Source organism: Anopheles coustani, chromosome 3 (genome assembly GCF_943734705.1).
Source record: "Anopheles coustani chromosome 3, idAnoCousDA_361_x.2, whole genome shotgun sequence".
Lineage (NCBI taxonomy): Eukaryota > Metazoa > Arthropoda > Insecta > Diptera > Culicidae > Anopheles > Anopheles coustani.
Window position 1 is genome coordinate 19,425,927 of NC_071288.1, and position 25,325 is coordinate 19,451,251.

At 43.2% G+C, this 25,325-nt stretch overlaps 2 protein-coding genes across 2 annotated transcripts in view; one reads left to right on the forward strand and one right to left on the reverse strand.

Annotated features, from left to right (window-relative positions):
* The window catches only part of LOC131259387 (uncharacterized), a 94,454-nt gene that overhangs the window by 53,985 nt on the left and 15,144 nt on the right, over positions 1–25,325 (reverse strand). The window lies entirely within an intron of this gene.
* Positions 3,597–6,058, forward strand: LOC131272394 (vascular endothelial growth factor receptor 2-like). Its single transcript, XM_058274116.1, has 6 exons — positions 3,597–3,615; positions 3,705–3,880; positions 3,961–4,627; positions 4,688–5,119; positions 5,186–5,841; positions 5,924–6,058. The coding sequence occupies exons 1-6, from the start codon at positions 3,597–3,599 to the stop codon at positions 6,056–6,058; spliced, it is 2,085 nt and encodes a 694-aa protein (XP_058130099.1).

A 25,325-nucleotide genomic window follows, 5' to 3' on the forward strand; every position in this document is an offset into this window, starting at 1 on the left:
ACATAAGGCGTTGGAAGGACCCCAGGATCCTGGCAACACCAACGCTCCTCGGCACAACGACTGAAAGCCTCGCCTTGTGTTGACGGATATGGCCCATTAAATTCTTTCGAATGGTGGTTGAGTTATAACTTGTTTAATTCAAAACGGATATAACACTCATGCTTTTGAAAGAATCGTAAATACAAAACAGGAATAAAAAGAATCACGCATGAATGTGAAAGTATGGATTTCAATGTAAGATGTTTTGCTGCAAATGTACGGATGGCAGGTATCGTAAGGTTTTGATGAATCTTGAGGGAACGTATTTGTTTTTTTGGTTCCAAAAATTCCAGCGAAAACATAGAGTATTTTTCCTATATGGCATATTCGAATTATGAAAAATACATATGAGCACAGTTTAATTATGCATGCCAGGTCCTCCGAATGCTTATGATGTCTAGGCAATGGCAGGGAAGCATATTCCAAAACGATACATCTCCAATCATCGTTTCAGACAGCCCTTCAGCGAAATGGTGATACTTGAGAGATTGGATAAGAAACTCGAAAACAGCTGCTTGTTTCGAATGTACGTGATCAAATCTCGCACAACTCAGCAGGGCACTTACAACTCAAACATGTCTACATATTTGCAAGGATGAGTCACGGTTTATGAGTGTGAGCAACTGTGTATTCCTAAGAATAATTCGTGTAACCAGAGGTTGGTATGGTCAATAAGAAAAGGTTGCTAGCATTTATTGAATTTCTTCATCCACCCTTTTCTGAGTAATGGAAATTTGGAAAAGAGAACAAGAGTTGGTATTTCTGGGAATTTATACTAATTAAAATTACCCACCCACTTCAATGAACTGTAAAAGAAAAGCGTTAGTGGGAAGAGTAACTCCAAAACAGCGCTAACGAAACATTTCTTTGGATGTCGGTTGGCAAACTTCTGCCAGTGGATGGCAGCAGAGAAAAACGTAGACACCCATTTGAACTCATCTTAACGCAGATGAAAGCAGGTGGAACTTGAGCCATCCTCTACTTTAAGTTTTAATAGAAAAAACTGCACACTGTGGAATAAAAAACGAACTGATTTTTCGTTCCTATTTCCTAACCACAACCACTTGGCCCACGCTTTGTTTTCATTTAAAACCATTTTCAACGGCGTGAAAAGTAGCCCTCAACTTGCGATGAGCAAGATTGTAGAAAACTAATCTGTGTCAGTGATTTAACTGGATCCTTGTTTTTGGGCAACCCCATTAAAGCAATGGCGAAATGAGATCCATTTCTACCAAGAGAAGAATGATAGGAAAGGTACGGAAATGGAAAATTTTGATTTAGGGTTCGACCAGGGTGTGGAAGAATTACTTGTGATAGTACTTGTGATCCGGGGAATCCTCTACATGCGCAGGTTATCGCCTTTCTTTGAGTTCCTCAAATTTTCCATTCGGTTCAATATGGCTTTGAGTGGCTTTATTTGTCAATAAAAACGAAGCGATTTTTTGCACTTCTTTTCGCTAGCCGCGTCATATCCATTGCAGCCTGTTTTTCTTGACGAAATCTTTTTTTTTTGCGTTCGTAATAAATTATTAATTGGTTCAAGAAGGGATACGCCATTGGAAAGTGAGTCCAAAAATGGATGGGTGGAAAAGTATTTAATATCCGGCTGATGGAAGGTAGAAGAAGGCATTTGTAAGGCTGTTTCCAAGAAAAAGCATATTCAATCTATGCAAGACAACTAATATTGGAGCCATAGAAAAACCTTTCAGTCTCGAAAGCTGTACGCAAAAAAGGATGATTGGATCCTGTGGGCAAGAAATGATTTATCATAATAGTCACAGCAAGGTATAGGTTACTAATTCGTATTTAACATGACAGATACATAAAAGAATTCTGGTAACGATTCGGGTTCATGCAACGGTAGAAAGAGACTGTAGATAAGATAAAAAACCGTTGTTCATTTGCTGTTGAATAATCGTCATATCATCAGGCAGGCATATATTATAATCAGTTTCACGGCAATATTACCAATTTTGCTCCATTCAGCGTAGCGCAACTACTTATGCAATAGTTCTTGATAGCTTGAAATTGAAGTTCAGTACATCTTCAACTTTCAAATCAAATATCGAAGTCGAATCGAATATGGCAGTATAAAATGACATAAAAAATTACTTTAAGATTAACAACACAGTATGAAAATATAACTTAATTTACTCCCATTTCAAAGACTCAACTATCTCAGTCGTTTTAGTTTCAAGATTAGTTTTAAAAATAAATTGAAAAATCTTGTGCTAGGAAAAAATCAAATATGTATCTGAAAAAAAAACAATTGTGTAGACATTTATGTTGCAAAACACATTAACTACAGTATGTTTCTAGGGTAAACAATTTATCTTGCCGGGTGTGACGAATTTCGGGCCGGCTGTTTATCATTAGATTTACCTTGTAAACAATTCAACATCACAAAGAAATAAACTTTCCCACAATGTGTAATTTAGAATTGTTTTTCAATAATTGTATATAAATTGTCTGTGACTCATTTCGTTTTCGATTTCACGATATCATTGCAACATTTAGGGCAATAGGTTCCAGTAGCTCTACGGGTGCGATTGTGACGAACGGTAGTTTACTGATTACAGTGGTGGTGTTTCTTATGTGACTAATGCAAATTATTATGGAAACGCCTCATCACATTGACGCAGTTAGTTGTATGTTACACACTCAGTTATAGTTTAAACTTCGAACCATATTGGTCGAACTCTGTGTTTTAAGCAACGACAACGGATAAAATAGAGCGCTCGTGATAAATTGGAGTGTTTTTGATAGTTAAGAAGATCATTGCACTGGTTCTAAGGGTAGTGATAATGGTTTATTTTAATTTTTCCCTTGGCGGTTTCCTCACCTATATTGTTATAGTGCTGAGTTCAGGTGGGCAAGTTGTATATTTTTCTGTTCTTTGTACTTTCTCAAACTTTTCTTCTTTATTCAAGGCACAGTTTTGACTGCACGAGATATACACTTTTCACCCCCGAGCGCCGCCAGAAACACATGGCTTGTATTAGAAAATAGTAATTTGAATATTTATTGCAACATTTACATGCCTGTTGCTCTCCAGTCCTCGAATTTCAGAAACAACAACAAGGTTCATATTTTTAGAAGTATTTCTGCTTTGAATTTGAATATAATGGAATAATTTGTGCTTCTTACAATTACAGCAAACCTTAAAGAACATTACAAGGACCCAAACAACTAGCGACAAATGCTGTTATCAATTTTACAACTGTGATGTACATTATCTTTTGATAATAGCAACCGATAGCAAACAACTAGCAGATGCTGGACGTATCAATCCAGAGCCGATGGTGCTTAATTTTGTGGATAAGAATTTTGTTATCACAATCTACCACAGTGTCGACATCATCGTAAACATCGTGAAAAAAACATGGGAACGCTATATTGACTTTTGTGAGCTGTTCAAATTTGGAAGTAATTGCAAAAAAAATGAGCGACTAGATAAGGTGATTTACACCGTTACAAACGCACGACCAGAGCAAAGCGGTACGTTCTTAGTCACGGCAAAGGGCAAAGGGGCTTTACAGATATCGGAGGAACATAGCATGCGCATCAGCATCAGACGTGAGTTATTATAAACTCTTGGACAAATATTTATTTCAAATTATGTACAATTTTACAAGACAGTTCTCTCGTCTTCTCCTTTTTTGTAGCACTGCTCGAGATTAAACTCGATGAAAAAGTGGTGTTAATACTTCAAGAACCCATGCCTATTGCTTTCCAAGTATGCTCGCTGTACGGCGAAGAACCATTCACGGGGGTTTACTTCACACCACTCTACTATGATAGTGCAAAAAACAAACTAGAGCCATCGCAAGGTCTTAAGTATGTAAGTTTTACGTTTCGACAGAAGTTCATCGTATTTTGATTACTTCAAACTAATGCACTATTGAACATTTTCTTTTACAGTCAATACATCGTGATTTGTTTCAAGTAGGAGAGGGTTGTTTCAAAGTAAATGTTTTGGATGATATTAATGTTCCTGGTAGACTAGACGTCCAAGCTTGGATCGTGAATGGCTCAGAAACAGCATACACTTATGTATATGTGCGTAATTTCACTGATGAAATTGTGCTTGAAACTCCACCTGAACTGTCCTCACCGATGAAGGTGCGATGCCTGGTAGACATTTACAAATACACTAATGCGATCACGTTCGAATTTGGTGGCAACGAGGTGACGGTCTTGGCCGCCAAGGATGGTTACGTATGGTCGGCAAGCATCACCCTGCGTACGGTCGATTATGTCATATCGTGCAAAGCGAAATCTAGGGACATCAATGGTGGGTTCATTGAAAAAAAAGTGAACCTGATGAAGCAGTTCAATGACCCGCCAATTGAGAATGCCATGTTCAACATAACACTCTTCGTTAGAGAAAATGTATTGCTGAACTGCACTCCCCGAGACAGGTCGGTTTCATGGTACAAAAATGGCCGTTCGTTGAAGCACGAGGAGGGGACTCTAACCCTAACGCTTGAGCGTAAGGAGAACTTCGCCGTTATAGCATGCTTCACGAAGATCCGTGGAAAAGAACGATCAACGACGTGGTACATCCAAGTCAGACCACAATTTCAATGTTAGTTAAGAAATCTTCCCAAACGTTGTGAAACTATTTCTTTTTTTCTCGTTCTTCAAGGGTACCCGACTGGAGTTCTCATCTTTTTTGGTGCAATCGGAACCCTGTTGGGTTTGCTCATCCCGTTGAGTTACTTGAAAAGCAGCCAAAGAAGGAAAATGAAGGGCGATCATCAGGGAACGGAAATGGAAGCGGTCACTCCGGCCCAAGAGCATGTGCTACAGATTCCACCGGAGTACGAATTTTCCAAGGAGATACTGCGCTTTCGCCGAAAGATCGCCGATGGTGTTTTCGGCGTCATCATGATGGCCAAAGCGGTCGCGATCGTACCCCGGGAGCCAAGCACAGCGGTGGCAGTGCATATAGTGGCTAACGTCGAGTGCGACTCCGTCATGCACGTGCTGATTGCGGAGCTTAAGATGATGATTGAAGTTGGCCAGCATCTGAACATAGTCAACTTTCTCGGGGCCATTACGGAAACCGTTCGCATGGGTGCGAATTGCATTCGAACCGAGCTAATTGTACGAGGTGCTAATTGTTAATCTTCCTATATGCCAGGTGATCTGATGGTCATGTACGAGTACTGTCCGTACGGAACCTTGCAGGAGTTCCTGTGGCAGAACAGGGCCAACTTCATCTCCCGACCGCTGGCGCGCTGGTTTTATCTGCCCGACGATGAAACGCCGGAGATGTTGCAAAGCTACACCACCCAGGATCTGCACTGTTTCGCCTCGCAGATCGCCAACGGTATGGCGTATCTCATCTCGCGCCGCATTCTGCACGGCTCGCTGAGGGCACGCAAGATTATGCTGTGCGAAAAGCGTGTGGTCAAAATTTGCGGCTTCGGCCTCACCCGGACCGTGTTCCGCAGCAGCGCGTCCAAGCGTGCCGAGGATGAGACAACCGCACACAAATGGCTCGCGCTGGAGAGTTTTCCCAAGCTGGTGTTCAACGCCAACACGGACGTGTGGGCGTTCGGCGTGGTGTTGTGGGAAATTTTCTCACTCGGTGCAACGCCGTACGCCGACATGAGCTCGGCGCAGATCCTTCACCAGAAGCTGCTGGATGGGTATCGGCTGGAGAAACCGGAGCACACCAACCGGGAGCTGTACGACATCATGCTGTCCTGCTGGTACGTGAATCCGACTCTTCGACCAACGTTCGAAAGATTAACGCACGAGTTCCACCGGCTGCTTTCGCACAGAATCAGAGATGTATGTTTGAAACTATCCCCCTGCTTTTCCACTCTTTTAATCACCTCAAGCTGTTGAATTTCTTGCTTTCTTTCTTACTTAGTTCTACAATTCCTTGAACAAGCGGTACATGAGAGCGAATGAGAGAAGGATCGCGCGTCAGGAAGGCCGAACCCCGGAGGAGGACGACGATGACTTTCCGGAGCCTGTCGATAATAATCACTATGTGCGTGGTTGAAGGAAACATCTATGGCGCAATTTGGAGCAGTTCCTGCAACGTTACTTTTTCAAATATTTATATATTGTTTACCAATGCAATTATTATTCTAATCCTAAGTGCATACAACGGGGTTGACCATGGCGCAGCGGTAGCGCGAAGAAACACCACACCACAGGTGTGGGATCGAATCTCGAGTCCGGCACCCTCCGGTATTTACGAACGGGTGATCGCCGATCTATAGTATACCGTCTTTCGGAAGCAGAAACTCTCATCGGAGAGAGGCCTTATTCCTACTAAGCGATGTCGTGCCACAAAAAAAACATGCCTATTACACCCAAATCGAGAAACTATATCTGGTCATAAATAGCACTAAAAAAAATCCTCCATAACATTTGAAAAAAGTTCTTTGATTCACACAAGTTTAATATTTACCTTAAAATCATGTTTAAAATAAGTAGATTTTTTCATCCAAACGTAGATTAATTTTCCTCTTGATCAACGCGAAAGCTTCCTATTACTTTTACGACACTTCGGTACATTGAACTGAAATTGGAAAAGCAAAAAAGCCGACGGGTCAACCTCGACATCGGAAGGCTAATGAAATCGTTCTCCAACCACCATTCCGCCGTCCTACCTCGCCCTAAGCGTTATGACCTACTCGCATGCGGTTCTCGTTAGGGCAGGCAGGGTAATCAAATTTACCCGGCTGGCCCCTTAGTTTGGCAAATATGGACGAACGTGTAGTCCGTCCCCCAACGCGGAGCGCCAATCTTACGGACCGGTGTACCTACAGCCTCACACCGGTGTAATGACCATCCATTGCCGAGATTGGATAAGTAATGGGCGCTGGCGATCCGTGCGATGTCTCTCCCCACCGTCCGTCCGTTCGCCTGGCAGGACCAAATCGTGTAGCGAAATCGGGAAAATAGAAGCCGGGCCACAATGGCTTCAAATTGATTCTCATTACATTTTCATGTCCCTTCAACTCCCAGGGCGACCGTGCGGTTGTATCGCGGGGACTTATCGTTTCCTTTTCAGCTCAACCTTACCTTGTTGATTCTGATGGGGAAATATTATTCTATATTTATGTGGCGCTTTAGATTTTTTTCATTATCAGGTGGTCTTGGAACGTTCAAAGATAACACTAGTACGGGCGTGTGTAAAACATTAGTAAGATGGGGTCGTTTGTTCAAATAACTCCTCCGAGGGTACCCGTAATGGAGAACTACGACCGCTTGTGCTAAGCTTAGTATACGCGCAGAAATAGTGTCTCTCTTTATGGAATGAAATTGTATTTTGACGTTAAATGGGAAAATTCAGTCTTACCTAACATTTTTCAAGAGAATAAAATTAATAAAACATTCAAATGATCTTTTGCTTGTATTTTCAATATTATTGTTTGTCGAACGACCCGACTAAAATAAAAAGTTTGTTTTCCTGTGACATCATTATTTTTAATATACAGCTCGTGCTATATGAATGTCGCAAAAAAAAATCCTTACATCGGAAACAAGAGAAGCAACATCCGTCACAAAATCAAACGCACCGGATGGAACCAACTAAACCTATAACAATGTATAATGTTTTGTGCAGCTTCCCCGGGTCCATCTGTCAGGGCAACGGAAAATCGAACCAGAATGGCCCAGGCCGACGTATCGGTAAAAAGCTGCATGGGAACAGTAGCACTTTTCCGGCCCGCTCGATTCCAGCCCATGTTTCCATCCCGACGATGGTGTAATACCACACCAACAATAGGCACAACGTTCATCGATTGTGTCGCTAGATGCGACACACATGCACAGGCACCCACAAACACACACGTCCTTTGCGTGGCTTCGTGGTGGGTTTTCCCGGCAGCTCAAACATCGTCTCCATAGTAAGCCTTAGAAGCCTTGTGGCCGAGAGCGAACGGAACGGTGTGGGCGGCTGCAATAATGGATGGTGAAAAATCATATTCATCCCACGACTAAATTGTATTCCAATCTCGCTCCACTTGAGTCCCTCCCGAGCGGGGGGTAGGGGGATGAGGCTCCGAGGATAATGTTGCGCCTTTCGTCGACCCCGGCCCCGTCGCCGTAATGGTCGTCACTTGAGTGCGATATAAATGGCTCATATTTTATGCTACCACTTTCCGGGGCCTCGTCGATGAAGGGGGAGGGCTTGGTGGCTGGTATGCCAGGAGTCCTGCCCGCACTGGCCACGACGATGGCATAAATTTATTGAACCGTAATGGTGGCGCGGGCTCAAATCGGCCCGCCATTTGCCACTCCATTCGGCCATCAAGGGATGGCAGAGGACTTAGAAGGATTTATCCTTCCTTAATGTATTGTCGAACGGTTCGGCGGCTCTCGCTTTGAACGCGGGCTCGATAGGATATTGGAAGTTGTAAAAACAAACACCGTTTATAGCTAGCAACCAATTTTTTTAGGATAAGCGATGGAAGCAGAAAGCGACAAAAGCAATCGTCCGAGCTTGGTATGGTCAATTATTTATACATATATTATACATCGTTGGTAGATAACCATGTTCATAATATCCAGAATTCAAATACTGAATTCATATACTTTGACTGTGGCATGTAAACATAATTACTTGAATCAAAAGATCAGAGCCTGGCTCTATTATATTGGCTTGATAATTAACGTATCAGAGAGAAAAACAATTTCACACAACTGCTCTACGTTCAGATTGCCTCAGTGTTGATTCGTCGTAATTGCAATTTACCGCAATAATCCCCTTACTTCGGAATTAAAAATTTCACTCTTGGCAATCATGTGCCATCTTTAATCCAATTTATCTTTGCATGCATCGTCCTCCCACATTGAAGTCCGGGCAAAGGGATGAGTTAAACCAATCGCACTAGACACATGAGAAAACAATTAGTGATATAGCTGGTCTGTAGCGTTTTCTCTTTACTGCGCTGATCCCATGGAATGTTCGAGCGCTAAGAGGCAATGCCATAGTTCCGATGGAAGTTTTCCTGCCAGTATTTTTTTTTTTTAATATCTGCAAGAGAAAGCTTAGTTGATCAAATGTTACATCCACGCGGAAAGGATTGAATTAAACAAACATTTGTGTAGCTCAGTTCAGATCGACTATCTTTGTGTAACACATAAGAAATCAATTTGTCTTCAATTTGAATCCCAATAAGATAATAAGATCTATTTCAACTGATTTATTTTTGTATCAAGCTTCCTGTGCAAGATTCGTTCGTGTTGTATTTCTAAAAAACTGGCGTTTACCAGTTGACCAGCGCATGGCTACAGTACATCCCAAGCGCTCGGAAGCAATTTTGTGCCATCTCAATATTTTCAATTGAACCAATCGAAACCGACCGATCCACATCGCAATCGCTCAATTCATCCCGCAGGACGAAGGGCTAAAAATAGACGGCATGTTTGCGTGACCGTTTGAATGCAGCGAAAGGGTGCGGTTGGGGATTTTTGTAAAAAGAAAAACCGCTTCCTTCTCGGCAGCAAAAGTACAAATGGCTTTCCAAGGTCCACCATTTGGTAGCTCCCACTCGATTGACCTTTTTTTCGGATGCAGTTTTCTAACGCGAAAACCGATGAAGCTGCATTTTTGCAACCGCAATTTCACCACTCGCCAATCCATCGCTTATCTCGGCCTTCAATGCGAACGCAAACCGCTGGGCACTGCCATGAAAAGGCCATTCATTCGGCGGCAGACGGTGATTTCTCATAAGTACCATGCCAACCTCGGATGGCTCGTTCGCTGCCAACGGTTTCGCTCCACTTCGGACGGAACGGCCCGAGCGGGAAAGGCCAAAGGCGCGGGTTTAAAAAGACACCGAAAGAAAAATCGCCATCACAGATAGTGCCATCACTCCGGCGGCGTCCAAGCTCGGTAACATTAGTAACTTCCGCCACGAAGGCCTTCCCTTCCAATGAGGCAGCACTCGGAGGGCTGGGCGTGGGCTAGATAAACATGATTGATGACCTTGCGTCAATAGTCGTGGAAGAGCCGTGACCAAGTACCATCAGAAGATGGGCGGGTGGTCATGCGGAAGTGCGTTGGCATCCGACCGTGTGATGGATCCCGTCTCTCTCCGCGTGCCTTCGAGACTTTGTTGATTTTATGCTCATCGATATCCAACGACTTCAGTGCTATCCTGCACCTTGCTGGCGCGTTCTGTACTCTTGTCCTTCCGATCAGTTACTTGTCGCTTTTTGTTTTTATGTCTGCTAGGAAAGTATTGCTGCCCAGTGATGATTCGTGGCTCAAAAAGAACTTGGAACTAGTGTACCAAGCAAACATGATGGAAAAGTTTCACTACGATTATCTATTTTTGCAGCACGGCACTGTAATCATTTATTACAACTCCGAGCATCGCGTTCTCCGCGAAAGCGCTTTTTAGAACCAGCTCTTGCAGTTGATTGGGATTTACTTTTTCGTTCTTAACATTTCTCCACCACGCGATCGAGAAAAAATCCGACACTTACTAACGACAGTTGAGCGATTTCATAGGATTGATAAATGTTTTATCTACACAGTTTCAGCACTAAAGCGTTGCTTCGGAAAACGCGCAAACGATCATTACTGTTGATAAGTACAGTGGAACGCAGTTGGTAATTAAATTTGAAAATTTTAAACTTTCTTCATCCACTCATTAAGCAAATGGACGGGTCAGACGATTTGATGGGAGATTTATGTCTTGGTTGGAAATGACAATAAGAACAAGTTTTCCTTCCCTCCATCATTAGCTCTCGCTAGTGAACTATCTTTTATGATGAAGGTAATGAATAAAACCAACATCAATATAAAATGTAACAGCTACGTTGTTTAATAGATCGTAGTTTTGTGAAAAAAATAAACTACTCTTCAAACTAGTATTTACTGGTATGGGTAATGCTTTTGGAAAAAAGTTCGTAATCTGTTTCTATGACGACACATGTTCTTAATAGTCCAAGAAAAAAGTCCACAATAATTTGCACATGACTTGAGCATCAAAGTGATGTCCCAAGTGATGCCATCTGAAGATTCCCAACACTCTGCTGACTAAACATTAGATCCTTATAGTAGCACCTTGCCAATTGCTGCTTGACCTCGGAAAGTCCGAACAGAAGAAGCATCAGACATCAAAGCAACGAGTGTTCATTCTTTCGACCATGGTTTCAACGACCCTGCGTCGTCCAGGTTTGCATACCCGTCAGTTCCTGCCAAGTCACACGCTAGTTTCTATGCACAAACACACGTACACACATTTTTACGAAATGGAAAAACGAAAATTACCTCGAGCAATGTCTCACGCACCCGCCCGCCCATGGAACGTGCTCCCTTTGGCTAGCAGAATTAATTAATTAGCGCTATTGTTACCGCTAGCGACAGGAGATAAAGACCGGATAGAGGAAAAAAGGACATCAACTCGCTGCACCAACCCCAATGTGGCAAAGTGAAAGACGTACCGACCAACCGGGTCACACATGGGACGATGGAACGTTTATCTTTTCCCTCTCGTGGGCGCTTCCTCCTTCGACACTCTCTTTGATTGTGGCCAAATGGCACGTTCTTCAATGGGGTTCAAACGAAGGGCATGCCACACGGAGAAAAAGTTCTTTGCTTACCTTGTGGAACGACAAGAACCACTTGCAGGCTGAGGTAACACATGCATGGAGATAAATTGAAAAAAGGAACATTATTTGCTGGTATACGAAACATTATTTGCTGGTATACGAAATTGATGAAAATTGTTGGTTTTGGAACATATTCCTTTGCCTATGATATTTGTATGTTATGAACACTTTTGATTTGCATACATATTTACCTTTTAAGGAGGGCAGTAAAATTAAAAAAACTTTATGTTCCGTTTGCTTTAAAGTTCTTGAAAAAATCAAGAAGATCTCTCTGCCACAAATGCAAAAAGCCACAATGTTCATCGCACTACCGAGGGAAGAACTCGTCAAGATCCATCTAGTGTGAGGGCAGCCGGGTCGACAGTGTGTGGGTAAAAGGTTAGCGCGCTTAACCCATGGCCGGAAGCAGTGTTGACATGGAAGGGAGCAACAAAAAAAAAAGTCGCTCCCGACACATCGTCCAGAAAGCTGCATGCTTCTCGCTTCCAACGGGCTTTCCTCCTGATTTCCATATTACTTCCGACAGTAGCAATACCGAACACCGACACCCGACAAACGGAGTCCCGTAAGTGCACCATTAATGAGGTGTTCTGCTACCATTAAGTGCTGGGGAAGGAGCGCAAAATTATGCTAGGGTGCTACAAATTCAAGTACCTGTCACTGACAAGCTGCAGTTTCGGAATGGTTGACCCTTTAATGGTAAGCAGCTGGGGACTAGAGTGTCTGACGTCTGAGGTCGATAGTGGTTTAAGTGTTTAAAGCTGCATGGGATGAACCACAATGCTGTTGACGAAAACCGAGAAACAACCTCGTTACAAAAGAGGTTAAAGTCATCTAGAGATAGAACTAGGATAAAACGTGTTTTGATAATCCAGATTCAACATTTTATTCACGTCTTTCATGTGTTATTTTGTTTTTTGAAATAATGTATGAAATAATGCAAATGTTGACTCAATATATCACTATATTCCGACTTGTTTTACTAAAGCTGTACTACCAAACGTAGTTCGTCTGTTATCGGTACTTGCCACTGCAGCTTGTCGGAACAGATTTTGAAACTCCATCACTTCATCGATCTGTCACTGAGAACACAGATTTACCTCCGGTTTTTTTTTTCTTTTTTATTGCTCACTACCCGGCGGCGAGCGTCTTCAACTATGTCTACGTCGTAACGAGTCCTTAGAAGGCCGAGGGGAACGAAATAAAATGCTAACGTAGTTCTATCGGGATCTGTGGACTGCTCAATTCCTTACGTCATCGCGCGCACCAAAGTAAATCGACGTATCCATACCCGGGGCACTCCATCAATCAAATTCGAAAAATTTGATTGAACACATCCCGCATTACGAGTGCTTTTGCTCGCACCCTTCTCCGCGTGCACCGCAATGGAAACCCATCGTAGGGTGTATTCCTTGTGGAAGAATCCTTTGAAAACCGGCGTGCGTGCGTGAGCCAATCGGTGCCCATTTGGTGCCCGCATCCTGCACAGTTCACACCATGCGAGTGATTCGGTTGTGATTGATTTTCGACGAGGTTTGCGGAATTTTTCACCACCCACCGAGTCAACGCGAGGATGATCCAATGGCGAAGTGGTAGTGGGCCCGAGGCGCCGGACGGAAGATCCTCGTAACATAAAAATATCAAAGTGAGGGAAACGTAAAACGGAACCTAAGCAATATATACATATTTTTCAAACTCCCCATTACGCCCATCGATTGGGCGCATTTTAGCGACATCATCGATAGGCATGAGTGATGGCTGGTGTTTGAAAACAGCCCTGAAACACATCATTATTCGCTGCTCCTTCGCCATTGCCTTTCGGTTTTGATGGAGCTCTCCAAACGACGGAACTCGCTCGCGTCACAACCATTTCCGCCGTTCGCCATCGCCGTTTCATGGGATAAATTATGCTAACGAGCTGTTAATCCTGACCTTCCCGGTAGCCTCGTTTTTCGTCCTCCCACTGCGCTTATCCGCTAAGGAGCGAAGAGCAGAAACCAGCGAGGTGCTGGAACGACAGGGAAAACTCCCAAGACTCATGTGCGCCTGATTTATCGACCGGACTGAAAATAATCCCCGGCTCGAAGCAGCACCATGTTCGTGCGTTTTCGATCCGTTGTTCCCATTAACTGATAAAAGGGGTGTTAATAGATTTACACACATAGGGGGAGAAAAAAACAAAACGTACACCCACTCGTAATAATAGCTCGGTTTACATAACAGGTAGGGCGTGAAGGATTTCGTCGAAGGATCGTTGTTGCCTAATGAATATTGAAAGATACGATCCCGCCGTGATACGTTAATTTAAAGTAATCTTGCATAGTAACGAGAAATTTATAAATAAAAAATAGGATACAGCAGAGCGCTTTTTGTGTGTCATGTTTTAAGGAAATCGATAAGTTTCCTTTTGGAATGTACCACATGTTTACCGGGTTTATTCTAAGAGCGGATATTTGCCCTTTAAAAGGAGTTTATCGAACACATCATGATAGTAAACACTGCAGTTTCACCCTAACGAGCGGTGATTCAATAATTTAATTTAAACCACTTTAATGAGCCACCAATGTGTCCCATGACATCGCAAAACATCAAAATCTCATCGGAGGAGAACTCAAAATCATGTTTCACCATCAAATAAACTCGACGTTTAATGATACCAACAAATGGCACCACAACCGTGTGCTGGTTCAAGTGTCAACCGGGGTCGTTCGCCAGCTCGAATGCCCATCCCAGCCATTTCCCGAGTCAGGGGGTAAAAATTGATTCAAACTGTCCGACATTCGGTTTTATAGTGTTCGCTTTTATCCCATTTGAACTTCCTTTACTACCATTTCAACCTGTTCTTTTATTAGGTTTCTAATTATTGGTTGAACGGCTTTAACCTGGCCTTCCATGGTTCGCTGGTTGACACAAATTCTTTTTGTAGAATATCATCGAGTGTGTGATGGCACATTTTTTTTGCCTTCATGGCGTTTGTTACTCTTTTCGTCGTAACACCGAGCAATGACAATGTTACGTAACTTCGTTTTGAAATACATCCCAAAAAACGTCTTCAACAAAATTTCTACGTCGTCAGGTATTACTGCGAAAAGAATGTCTTTGTACGGATGATGGCCAAAGCCATTGACACAAAAACTCTTCCTTCAAGAGCTTTCCAGAGTGCTGCACTTGCAGTTTCTCGATGCAATGCCCATATCTGCTGAGGCATACAGGAAACTTTTACCCCGGCCCAAAATCTACGGAAAAGCGTGGGAGCATCTCTTTGGGCAGCAGAATAACAGATGCTCGACCCCGAAAATCAGGTCAACTGTAAGCCGGTGGCTTCTGTGGCTACGAGAATCCCGTCAACCGATCCGGTCCCGGCTCTAACGGACTTCAGTCCAGCCGACAAAGGCATCAGTAGGCAGTTTGCCAAAGTTTTTCCTCGTTCGGTCGGGCTCGTCCCAAGTCAAACAACAATGTCGACGCTGGGAACGACTGGCCGATGGTGCCGATGTATGCATAATACATTACTACCACCACTGGCAGCTTGGCACTGCAGGCACATCAGGCGTTCGGACCACAGCAAAATGGTTGCAATTTTTTCGGTGATTGTTTCGATTGCATTGCATCCGAGACAACTTCCATCGCACAACGAGCAATCAATCCGGTGCAGCTTTCTTTGCTAAAAAGCTTTCCAAATTGTTCACACATCGCTCGTTCCGTTCTTGGACGGCCTTGGGCAGGAGTATTTGAAGCGCTCGGACAAGGACATCGTTGTTGTAGGATGTCCATCCTTCTTTGAAATTATTGCCAATTGGCTGCACTTCAGGCTTGGACAAGCATCTGTTTCAGTGAGTATGAATATGTGAATTGGTAAGGCATAATTATTGATTACATCCAGCTTTGCAATCCAGTCACTATACAGTTTGAGATCTGTTAACAACTCATTTCACCCCTCCCCTCACACTCACAACATGACTTCATCGTCTAAAACCACATGACTTATGTTAGATTATCATGTTTGCATGGCGTTTAGATACCTAGGACATACGAATGAATTTGTACAATAGACATATTTCCAAAAAACATAATAGGGTATAGCCTTTATAAATATTAATCCAGATGCTACTGTTTCATATAAGAATACCCAATATGATTCTGGGAATTTCCGCACTGATAAATACATTTGACTTAAAATTCTCATGTTTTTGAAAACGTCGCAAGATTGGAGATTAGGTTATAGGATGAATTATCATTAGCATAAGTTTTATACAACTTTTAAGCCCATTCGATCTGTAACTCTTTCATGAAGTGCCCTTTACGAGCCTTCAAACATACATTTGAAATACTATGGGTTATCCTCGATCTTTTGGATCGTAAAAAAATGCATAAGGACACGCCTTAACCCTGTTCGGAATGATCCGTACAACAGTGTACTGCAGGAAACAACAATATGGATTCTTTTTGTAAGAAAATTCATGTCACAGAGCTGCCCAATAAAAACAGAAACATTTCATATGGTAGGCTGGGATAGGTTCGTTTTTTACCAGTTTTCGTTACACCAGCAAAACCCAATCCCAAATCCGTTTAGTGAACGTTCCCTCGGGCATGGGAAAGGACCGTACCTTGCTGTACCTTGCTATCGCACGATGCGCTTTTGTATGCAACTGTCATTCACCGGGCGCCTATATTCGACGTACAAGGAAAATGCGTCGTAGTGTTGATTGCTATGCTTAGTTGCATAGAACAGCAAAAATAGGTCCTTCTCAGTGTTCGGAAGCGGACGGCCAGATTAGGACGCTGTCAACGATGCGCATTGACCAAAGGGACTATCGCGTCTCGTTGAAACCGGTTCGCGTGTAGAACCCGACGGGAACCGGCGGTTTGAACGTTCTAAGCCTTGACAAAATGAAAAAAAATTGTGAAAACGACACAATAGGCAACTTTTCAATTTGCATCGATGTATGACTCAACGAAGGCAGGACATCAGCTCTAAGGTCGAGTATTTTGATCAATGGCTTTATAAAAGTTGTGTAAGAAGTATGGCGGTGATTTTTCAATCATACCCTTTAACCGTGAATCCCGTGGCCTCAATGTGGGTTTCCAATACAAAACAAAAGACTAAAAGCTCGAAACAATATTTCTTTAACCAAGTACCAAGAAGCATAGTTGTTGGTACGGAATGGAACATAAATTACGATGAAAAATTACGAAGATAAAACAAGTATGTCACGTAGCCAAATCGATGTTGATATTAACGAGTGGTGCGGCCAATCGTTGTTGTCAAAAAATATTTTATTTCTAGATTAAATTCTACCCGGCTAATCCATAACGTTCCACAAACTTTTCACTCGTCCTCGCCTGAATAACCATCTCAGTTCAAGGACTATACATTCCAACGGGAAAGAATTAGAATCGAAAGGAAAACCGACGCGACAATGCGTGGGCAATTTCTCAACGCCCGTCGCTTAATGGTGCATTTTTCGCACTCCTTTTTCAAGCGACGAGCTCCGGCGAGCGTTTTCCCACCAACGAAGGACAACCGGTTCAGCGTCAACATTCTCGAAGCGTCTCCATTGTGGCAGCATCAAGTGGATAAAGTGCGCACAACGGTGGCAATGGTCGCATAAATGAAACAGGCAGAAATACTTTGCATTCTTCCGCCATTTCATTCCACCAATTTGAGGTTAATGACAATCGTTCTGGACGCGAAGTTCGCTTCCAGTGTCGCCGCGAAACGTGATCGGATGGGAGGGTAATGAAGTTAATGTGGAACCAGTATCGAGCGTTCTTCAGTTGGCTGGGAAGTTGTTGACGTAATCTATTAGGTTTGGCTGGAGAAATTGAGTGAGTCCCTGGGTTGATGGTGAAGGTAATTTTAATTTCTATGCAAAAAGAACAAAACTAAAAGAAATAATTCAAAGTGTATTGTTTATTTCTTCACAAATATTGATAAACCTCCCACTTTTTCCGAACAAAATGTTATGCTAATCCTATCGATAATGTTGAACAAAAACCTGAAATGAAGATGTGTGAAAAACCCCTCTTACCAAAACATTCGCAAAAGGAACCATTCAGATATCAAGCATAGTTTACTGCCCTTGCTCTATTCATGAAAAACTGATTGAGAAAAGTGTTCGAGAGCTGGAATTAATTTCTCGAGCACTGTCTGTGCAGCTGTAATCGTTTAAGTAGGAAGTGTAGTAACATTGCAAAGTGTGCAAAGTAAGCGAACCAGAAGAAGGTTCAAGAGATCCGGTTTGTGAGGATATCAATTGCGGTGAATGGCGAAGCGAAGTGTGCTTCATCCATCATCCAAGGCCGATGGTATCGATCCGCGAGATAGACAGAAGATGAACACTTGAGAAAATGGTCTGCCATGCAAAGTTTGGTTGACTCGCTATCAAGAAAAAGGAAAAACCCCTATCCTGCCTCACGGCTATTTCAGCGCCAATTTCTAACGTCAAGACCAACCGGTGCACAGTCTGCTGCAATCTGTTTCCAATTGTCTGCCCACTTTATCGGTTCGATCGTTCCGCAGTTCTACGACCCTTTACACTTCAACAAAGCTGCCGGTGGGTTTGCAAGGGAGATAAATTGTCCCGCCAATGAAAAGGCGCCGCTGGTGTTAATGGGAGGTAACATAATCATGGAAAAAGCACACCTTTCGGTCCGAAATTGGATTGCAAATTTTGTGTTCGGGATTTGTTTTACATCTTTACGATAATCATTCGATTTGGCATTCTCAGCATATACTTCTTTTGGTTAGAACATTAAATGCAATTTTTATGACTGGTAGTTCAAATTTAGGTTTCGGAAATTTATTTAAAATGGCTTCTAATTAGACATAACATATCCTTCTATATTATGAGTTTTCCTGGTGGAAACTTTCCTGGGAATACCAAACTGAAAAAAGGTGATCTGCATATAGCAAATAAGTCTTCTATGAATTCCACCAATCATAAAAAAGTTTCTCATACCTAATTAAAATTAACAATAGCCATAGATCATTGAGAATGAGTCGTCATGTTATTTATGAAACCATATAAATATGCTTACTTCTATTTGATACGTGATTTTCATTCGCTGTTCAGTTTATTTTTAATAATTCACCCCTCCCCCCCTTCTTCCCGCCCTCCAATGATTTACCGGAAAAATTGACCGTCAAATTCCAGCCGTCCGTCAAATATGTTGTCAACCCGGCGCTAATTGCATGCAAACATCCCACGCGTGAGTCCGTCAAAGGAAACCCATGGGCTGGTGGGCCAAAATTCCACACCATTTTTGCTACATTTTCCATCGTGAACCAGGCCCCGTTTGACATTTACTTAGCGTAGGGGTTCGTTTCGGAACTAGTGGGCCCATTTGGACGATGCATTTCGGGGGAAAATCGGCAATCAAGGTCATGCCGGCACGCTAGGGTGACATCATGGGGACGATGCAATTCCGCCTGCTCATTCGGAAAGATACCTACGTTCGATAAATGCAAAATGTATGTACGTTACTAATGGATTCCTGTCGCCGTGTGGTGGTTCTTTCTGGCGTCAGACGCGAGATTCCATCTACACTTGTCATAAGTCGAACGGATGCCATCATCATCATCATCGTCATCCGTCATTTCATTCCAATCCAGCGGCGTTTTTGGTTGCCGTCGGGAGCGAGATGCTAGAATGTCGGAAGCTTGTGTGAACCCTGCCATTTGGGACACAGGAAGAAGGTGGAATTCGCTGGCGCTTACCTAAGTCGTTCGCCCGGAGTTTCAATTTAGATCGGAGTACCAGAGATTGTGCAGCAGCGCGTACAAAGTAACCAATCGGAAAAAAGGCAATACCCTTCAAACTTTGCAGACCGATATTGGAAGGGAAAAATTTATCCTGATTTTTTTGTCAAAAGTAAAATCGTCTCCTTGGGACATCTATGCGGAAAGGTCTGCCAGAAGTCAAGTAGGAATCAATATTTTCCCATCGATATCTTTTCTTAGAAAAACTATTCATGCTCCTCCCACGACGAAAGAAGATATCTTAAGAGTGCAATTGTTATCTTGGATGAATTTCTGTTAACATGTTCCGATTTCCAACTAGGGATAAGAAAATCAGGTTCTCTCCTGTCGACATACTAATAGTGAAGCGAAGCATTTTTAGGTCGAACATGTTTTTACGACAAATTTCATTTGGATGTTCTTTCATTTCACCATAAGAAAGATGCACTTCGGTTTTTCTTCCGGCCATTCGATTATATGTGCATCAAAAATACAGACGATAGAATTTCCTCCAATGTGTTGATCGGGTACAAACAAGCTGCCCTTCGCAGCTTCAAGTGATCTCTGATTTCTATCGTTTCATTTCCTTTTGGCATCTGCAACGGGTGACACATATTGGCAAGGGGAGTACTCACCTTGTTTGTCGGAGTGTTTATTTATATTTCCTCAGCTCGGTGAATAGTTCACCACCGTATGGTTCACCCGACCTTGGCCGTGGCCAATTAAGCGTTTGATTTGAAGCAAGAACGATTGCTTTGTTTTTGTGTGGGTATGAGAATAAGCTTGCGTAAAGAAAACAGTTGATTTGTGGGTGTTTGTGTTAAAAAAACTAACTCATCCGACACGTAGCGTGCACTAAGGATGTTACGTATATGTAAAGGAAAGATCCAAGGGAAAACAAAAAATTAAATCCTCCCCCTCCACGGTCGTAAACTCACTTCGTTTCGCATGATTGATGAAGCATACCGAAACGATGAAAATTCAATCGTGCGTGACCAACATTTCGGTTCCTTGCTGCCTGCGTGTTTGTTTTTCCGAGGCCATTTTTATTTTCCCCCCTCCCTCAGTCTGCACGCGGCTGGCAAGCGGCTAAAGGTCGGAGTATGGAGAGCATAAAACAACAACAAAGACACGATGGGCCACCAAACCGTGGCCGTGATCGGCTGCAGATCGATTGCTTTTAAATTAATGCATGTTTTCCGCTAGTCCGGCCAAATCCATCACATTCATTTTGCCAATGGCAACCAGCGGCCCAGTCGGTGGTACGGCTTACCGGGGAAAATTGAGAGTTGGACGCTAAAATTAGCAACTAATCTGACGAACCTACTCTGGCCCAGCCGCCGGTCGGGCAGGCCAGACTTTTCCATTCGTTTTCTTCAATTCGTACCGACCGCTGTGTGCGAGTCCCGGTCCATGGTGGACGCTCGAGACGTAGTTCCGAGCCGACCCGGCCGTGATGTTTATAACGGCCAGATTTGATGAGATTTGCCATTAGTTTTTGAGGATCAATTAGCACCGGGGTGGCACGGAAAATTTATACAGCCAGCGGGATGAGAAATTACCGATAAAAGCTTCAACTTGGTAGACCTTCCATATTGGATTGCCGGGCGGAACTCGTATAGTTTGGTAGTTTTGTTTTGTAGAACATTTATCATGAAACGATGAAAATGTCTTTCCAAGAAAAATAAATATAAATAATGTAAATCATAAGCCAACTGAACATGCATTCAAAACTCTAGAAATATAAACTTTTTTATAAAAACTGCGCTGAAATAAAACTTATAAATTAAAGAAGCAAATAACAGGACGCAACGACATGCTTCCACATGGATTGTCCAACAATATAATCCGTATTAATTATTTTAATGCTTCGCTAGCATAATATTTCTAAAAACCCATTTTCATGCACAATATTTATTGCCATTTATCATTTATCATCACGGAAAAAATGCTGTGATGAACAAATTCATGTGTGTATGTGTGTGTGTGTGTTGTTCTTTTTGCAGGCTTTAGTAACATAGCTGCACAATGGAAAAAAGGCGAACAATGTCCTAATCCCGGACCGGTCACCGGAAAACCCCTCCGTGATAAGGTACAAAAACAACAATCTGTCAAAAACAGCTCAGCGCGGGCGGGTTTCCTAGGCTCTTTTGTTTCCCGACCGTAGGCGTGTGCGTATGTGTGTGTGAGTGTGAGTGAAGCGAAGCCATAGGTTTGCCCGTTTCCAGCCGTGAAACAGATAACGGACAGTTATTTTAAACATTTTTGCTACTTTGACTTTCGATGTGGTTCAATTCCCGCCAGCATCTGATTAGCCGGTCGTTGGCGTTTCATGCCCACGATACTGGCCCCGATGGACGCACTCAGCGCGCTGCGGTGCTTTGTGCTGGAAAAACCATGATGCCATACGCCCAATGCCCGAGCAAGACACTCATGCAACCCATCATAATCCCATATTCAATTAAAACTTTATCCTTCTGCCCGGAACCCGCTTGGTTCCGGAGCAATCCGTGGGCAATGGCGTATGACCCTGCGTACGAACACTGCTGACTCCGTGACTCGACTCTGTAACCTCGAGATAGGAAGCGGTGCAAAGTGATGCTCCATTCGGCCACTTTCCTCCATTTGGCCTTCCCAGCTCGGGGGTTTTCCGGCTGAACCCGGGGCCCACTTTTGTCATGAATGCGAAAAGTATCGTTGCTGAAGCAAATTGAGTGAAGTGTCACCCTGGCAACTCGCTGACGGCTCCAACTATTCACCACACGGCTGCCATGGTTGCTTTTCCACGCATCAAGCGAGAAGGACCGGGCGCCTCCATTCCGGGTAGCGTTGCTCACTCGCAGACAACTGTTGTGTCTTTCACTTGTGGTTGCTTTCTTGTCGACGGCCGGGGCTGTTATTTCAATGTTTGCCACAAACTTCACCACATTTCGCCGCAAAACACTCACACTCACACACACACACGCGCAAGACCTGACGTCTAAATTTGAGGTTCGAATGAAAAATAAGCACTGGCTTATTGTTTAATTAATTCGTGCAAAAAACTTCCCAACTTCTAAAAACCCCCATCCAGGCGGTGACCGATTGAACGCAGCCCGAAGGGGAGGTTTAATTATTTCCCAACCTCAGCTCCTAAGCTCCGCAATCCTTTTTAAAACGGTTGCACGAGCACAACTGGCTGTCGAACACCGCCCGGGTGGTCGGGTTTTCGGCCGCATGGACTTCGAGAGGTCGCCTCGGATGGTCGGGGGAAATTTGTTCGCACACGTGTCGTGCTATCCTCACGGGCGCCGGATCATCGCTGGACACGTTCGAAACATAAATCATGTGCCCAGCGTTTTGCAGGCAGTGTCGGTTTTGGTGGCCGCAGCTCGTACCGATTTCGGGGAGGGGGTTATGGTTCGGGGTGGTACCTAGAAGCTAGAATGGGCATGTGGTTGAGCAATTTAACCGACATGGAGTTTAATAATCCTTTCCGTTAAATGGGTGGAAAGGAAAATATTGTTAAGGCAAGTAGAAAACAACACATCTGCATCTGAATTAGGCGAAACAAAATGTCCATAGTAAGCGGATTATCGTTAGATATTAATTAGACGGTTTAGACCATTTAACGAATCTGGAAAATTGAATTTATTATAAGACCTGGTCAATATGTATGGTTAATGAATGTATTACAGATCTCAAATTTGGCATGCTTTTCTAATGCTCTGCGTAAAAACTTGTATATTTATCTGTTCTTTCATTTGTAAATATTTAACGTAATAGCCAAAATAAAATAAACTTAAGAGTTTATTTTACTTATATTGCGCATCATCTGACCAAGATTCATTTGAAAATAAGGTTCTTGAAGTCTTAGTGATCCAAACAACGAAAATATTTTAAATATTCCCTATTGATGAAATTGTTTGTTTTCATTTAGGACGTTAACTAGTTGTATAATCTTATAAACCATGTTATTGAAGAAGCCCTTTTCATAGATGAAAATTATTCTCCATTTCAGACTTCGTTGTTCGCACTGAAGGAGTATCTCTAACTCAACCGATCCAAATCCGTCTTTCGCTGTCACCGGCCATTTTAATGTCGGTTGAAGTAGCGGTTTGTTTTTTCAACAGTTTCCAGGTTTCTTTTCATTCTTCCACTCTCGACGCGTGTTTCTTCAACATCTCTGAACCACAAACATAAACAACGGTCCAAATTAGTCCGAGAGAATTCGACTCCGTTGCACACAATTGCCACTTTTCACACGTTCCATCATTTTTCCAGCTGCGGCAGAATGTTTCCCGACCAAGACTGGCTGATTTTGTAGTAGTGGGGAACTAGCCTGGTTGGTTGCAAAAATGTATTCATAAGAACCCCCCCCCCCCTCCCCCCCTCGGCCCCGAACCATCATCGTGTATCATCGCCCAAAACCCGAGAGGTCTATTGGCAACCGTGTTTATCTTCGCCCTATCCATTGTCGCCCTCGACCCTGCGTCGATTTTCCTACCGAACTACGCGAAATGCCCTCGCACAACCCGCGCACGGATGTTTGTTTATTTGTGCAGCGAGGCTGGCCAAACATGCCACGACTCCGGTTTGGTGGATCTCAGCATCTCGCCGCTGTCTTCGATGGCGTACTCGTCGCACGTTGTCGTGTCGGAGTGTTCCCGAGACGATCCGTGAAACTGTTAGCATTTGATTATGTTACGCAGACTTTCTTTCAGCTTCAAGCCCTCCAGCAGCAGCTCCGTCAGAGTTAGACACGCCACATCCCGCAATGAACTTCATTTAGCACGGCATACAACATGTTGTTACAATCGCGAGCAAACACACTTAGTGTGGAGCCATCAGCAACGGTTCGAATACGACACGCGCCTTGTCAGTCACAATTGTCGGCCTGAAAGCCGTGTCTTCCCGTCTCGTGCTCGTGCCCCCTTCCAGCTGGTTTTAGTTGCGTGTATACGAAACTGATAGGAAAACCGGGTAGTAAATTAATCGATCAACTTTTTCCGCCTCCCCGAGCTCAAATCATTGCGCCTGGTAACCGATCCCTGCGGTTTGTGGATTATTGATTATCTGCCCACTAGAACGTGGCTTAAAGAGATTCGAACCAAAGTGAATCGATACACAGCGCCACCACCACCACCACTCCCATGGAACGCATAATTTAATATCTGGTTTACCTCTTTCGCTTGAATGGAAGGAACTATCATCCGCAGGCGTGATATTGAACACTATTAACTGATAGGTCGATATACACATTCGGACCACTCCAGTGCACCCTGCCTGTAGATTTTCCACCCATTAACACACATATGCACACACACACTCGTGGGGAAATGGGTCCAGTGGTGAATTGCAGCCCTAATTAAAATTCAATTAGTATCGCTTCATCACCTGCCATTGAGGCAGCGGCAGTCGACGACTGATTGCAGCGAGAAGTGTTTCGTTTCGCAGTAAATTGTGAACTCACCTCGGTCACAACTGTTTTTGATCCGAGAATGATTTATTGCCCGCGGAATTATTATGGACTGCGGTCGAAAAGGTTTGTTCTTTGCTTGCTTGATTCGGGGTGGTGAGAGAAGTTGTAATTTAATTTGATTTGCCTTTGATTGTACTGTCTTTTTATGCAGGAGTGGTTTGTGCTGTGTTGTTTCAATTACGATTTTAAAACCGTGGTACTCAATATAAACTTGTTTACATTTTACTTTGTTTTGTGAGGTGTTCATTAAAAAAATAAATGTGTTATGCTTTTAAATTGAACAAAATTATTGTTATACGTAATAAGGTGCCGAACATGGAAAGATGCCAAAGTCAACCATCATACTCGAATGGTTGATTCAATCAATCAAGTATTGTTTTTCACGGTCCATTACTGAGTCAAATTGATCATCATTTTCGAAATGATATTTGAGGCAAATTATTCCGCGAATTCAAACCATGTAATTTATACGAACACGGGCTTTTTCCA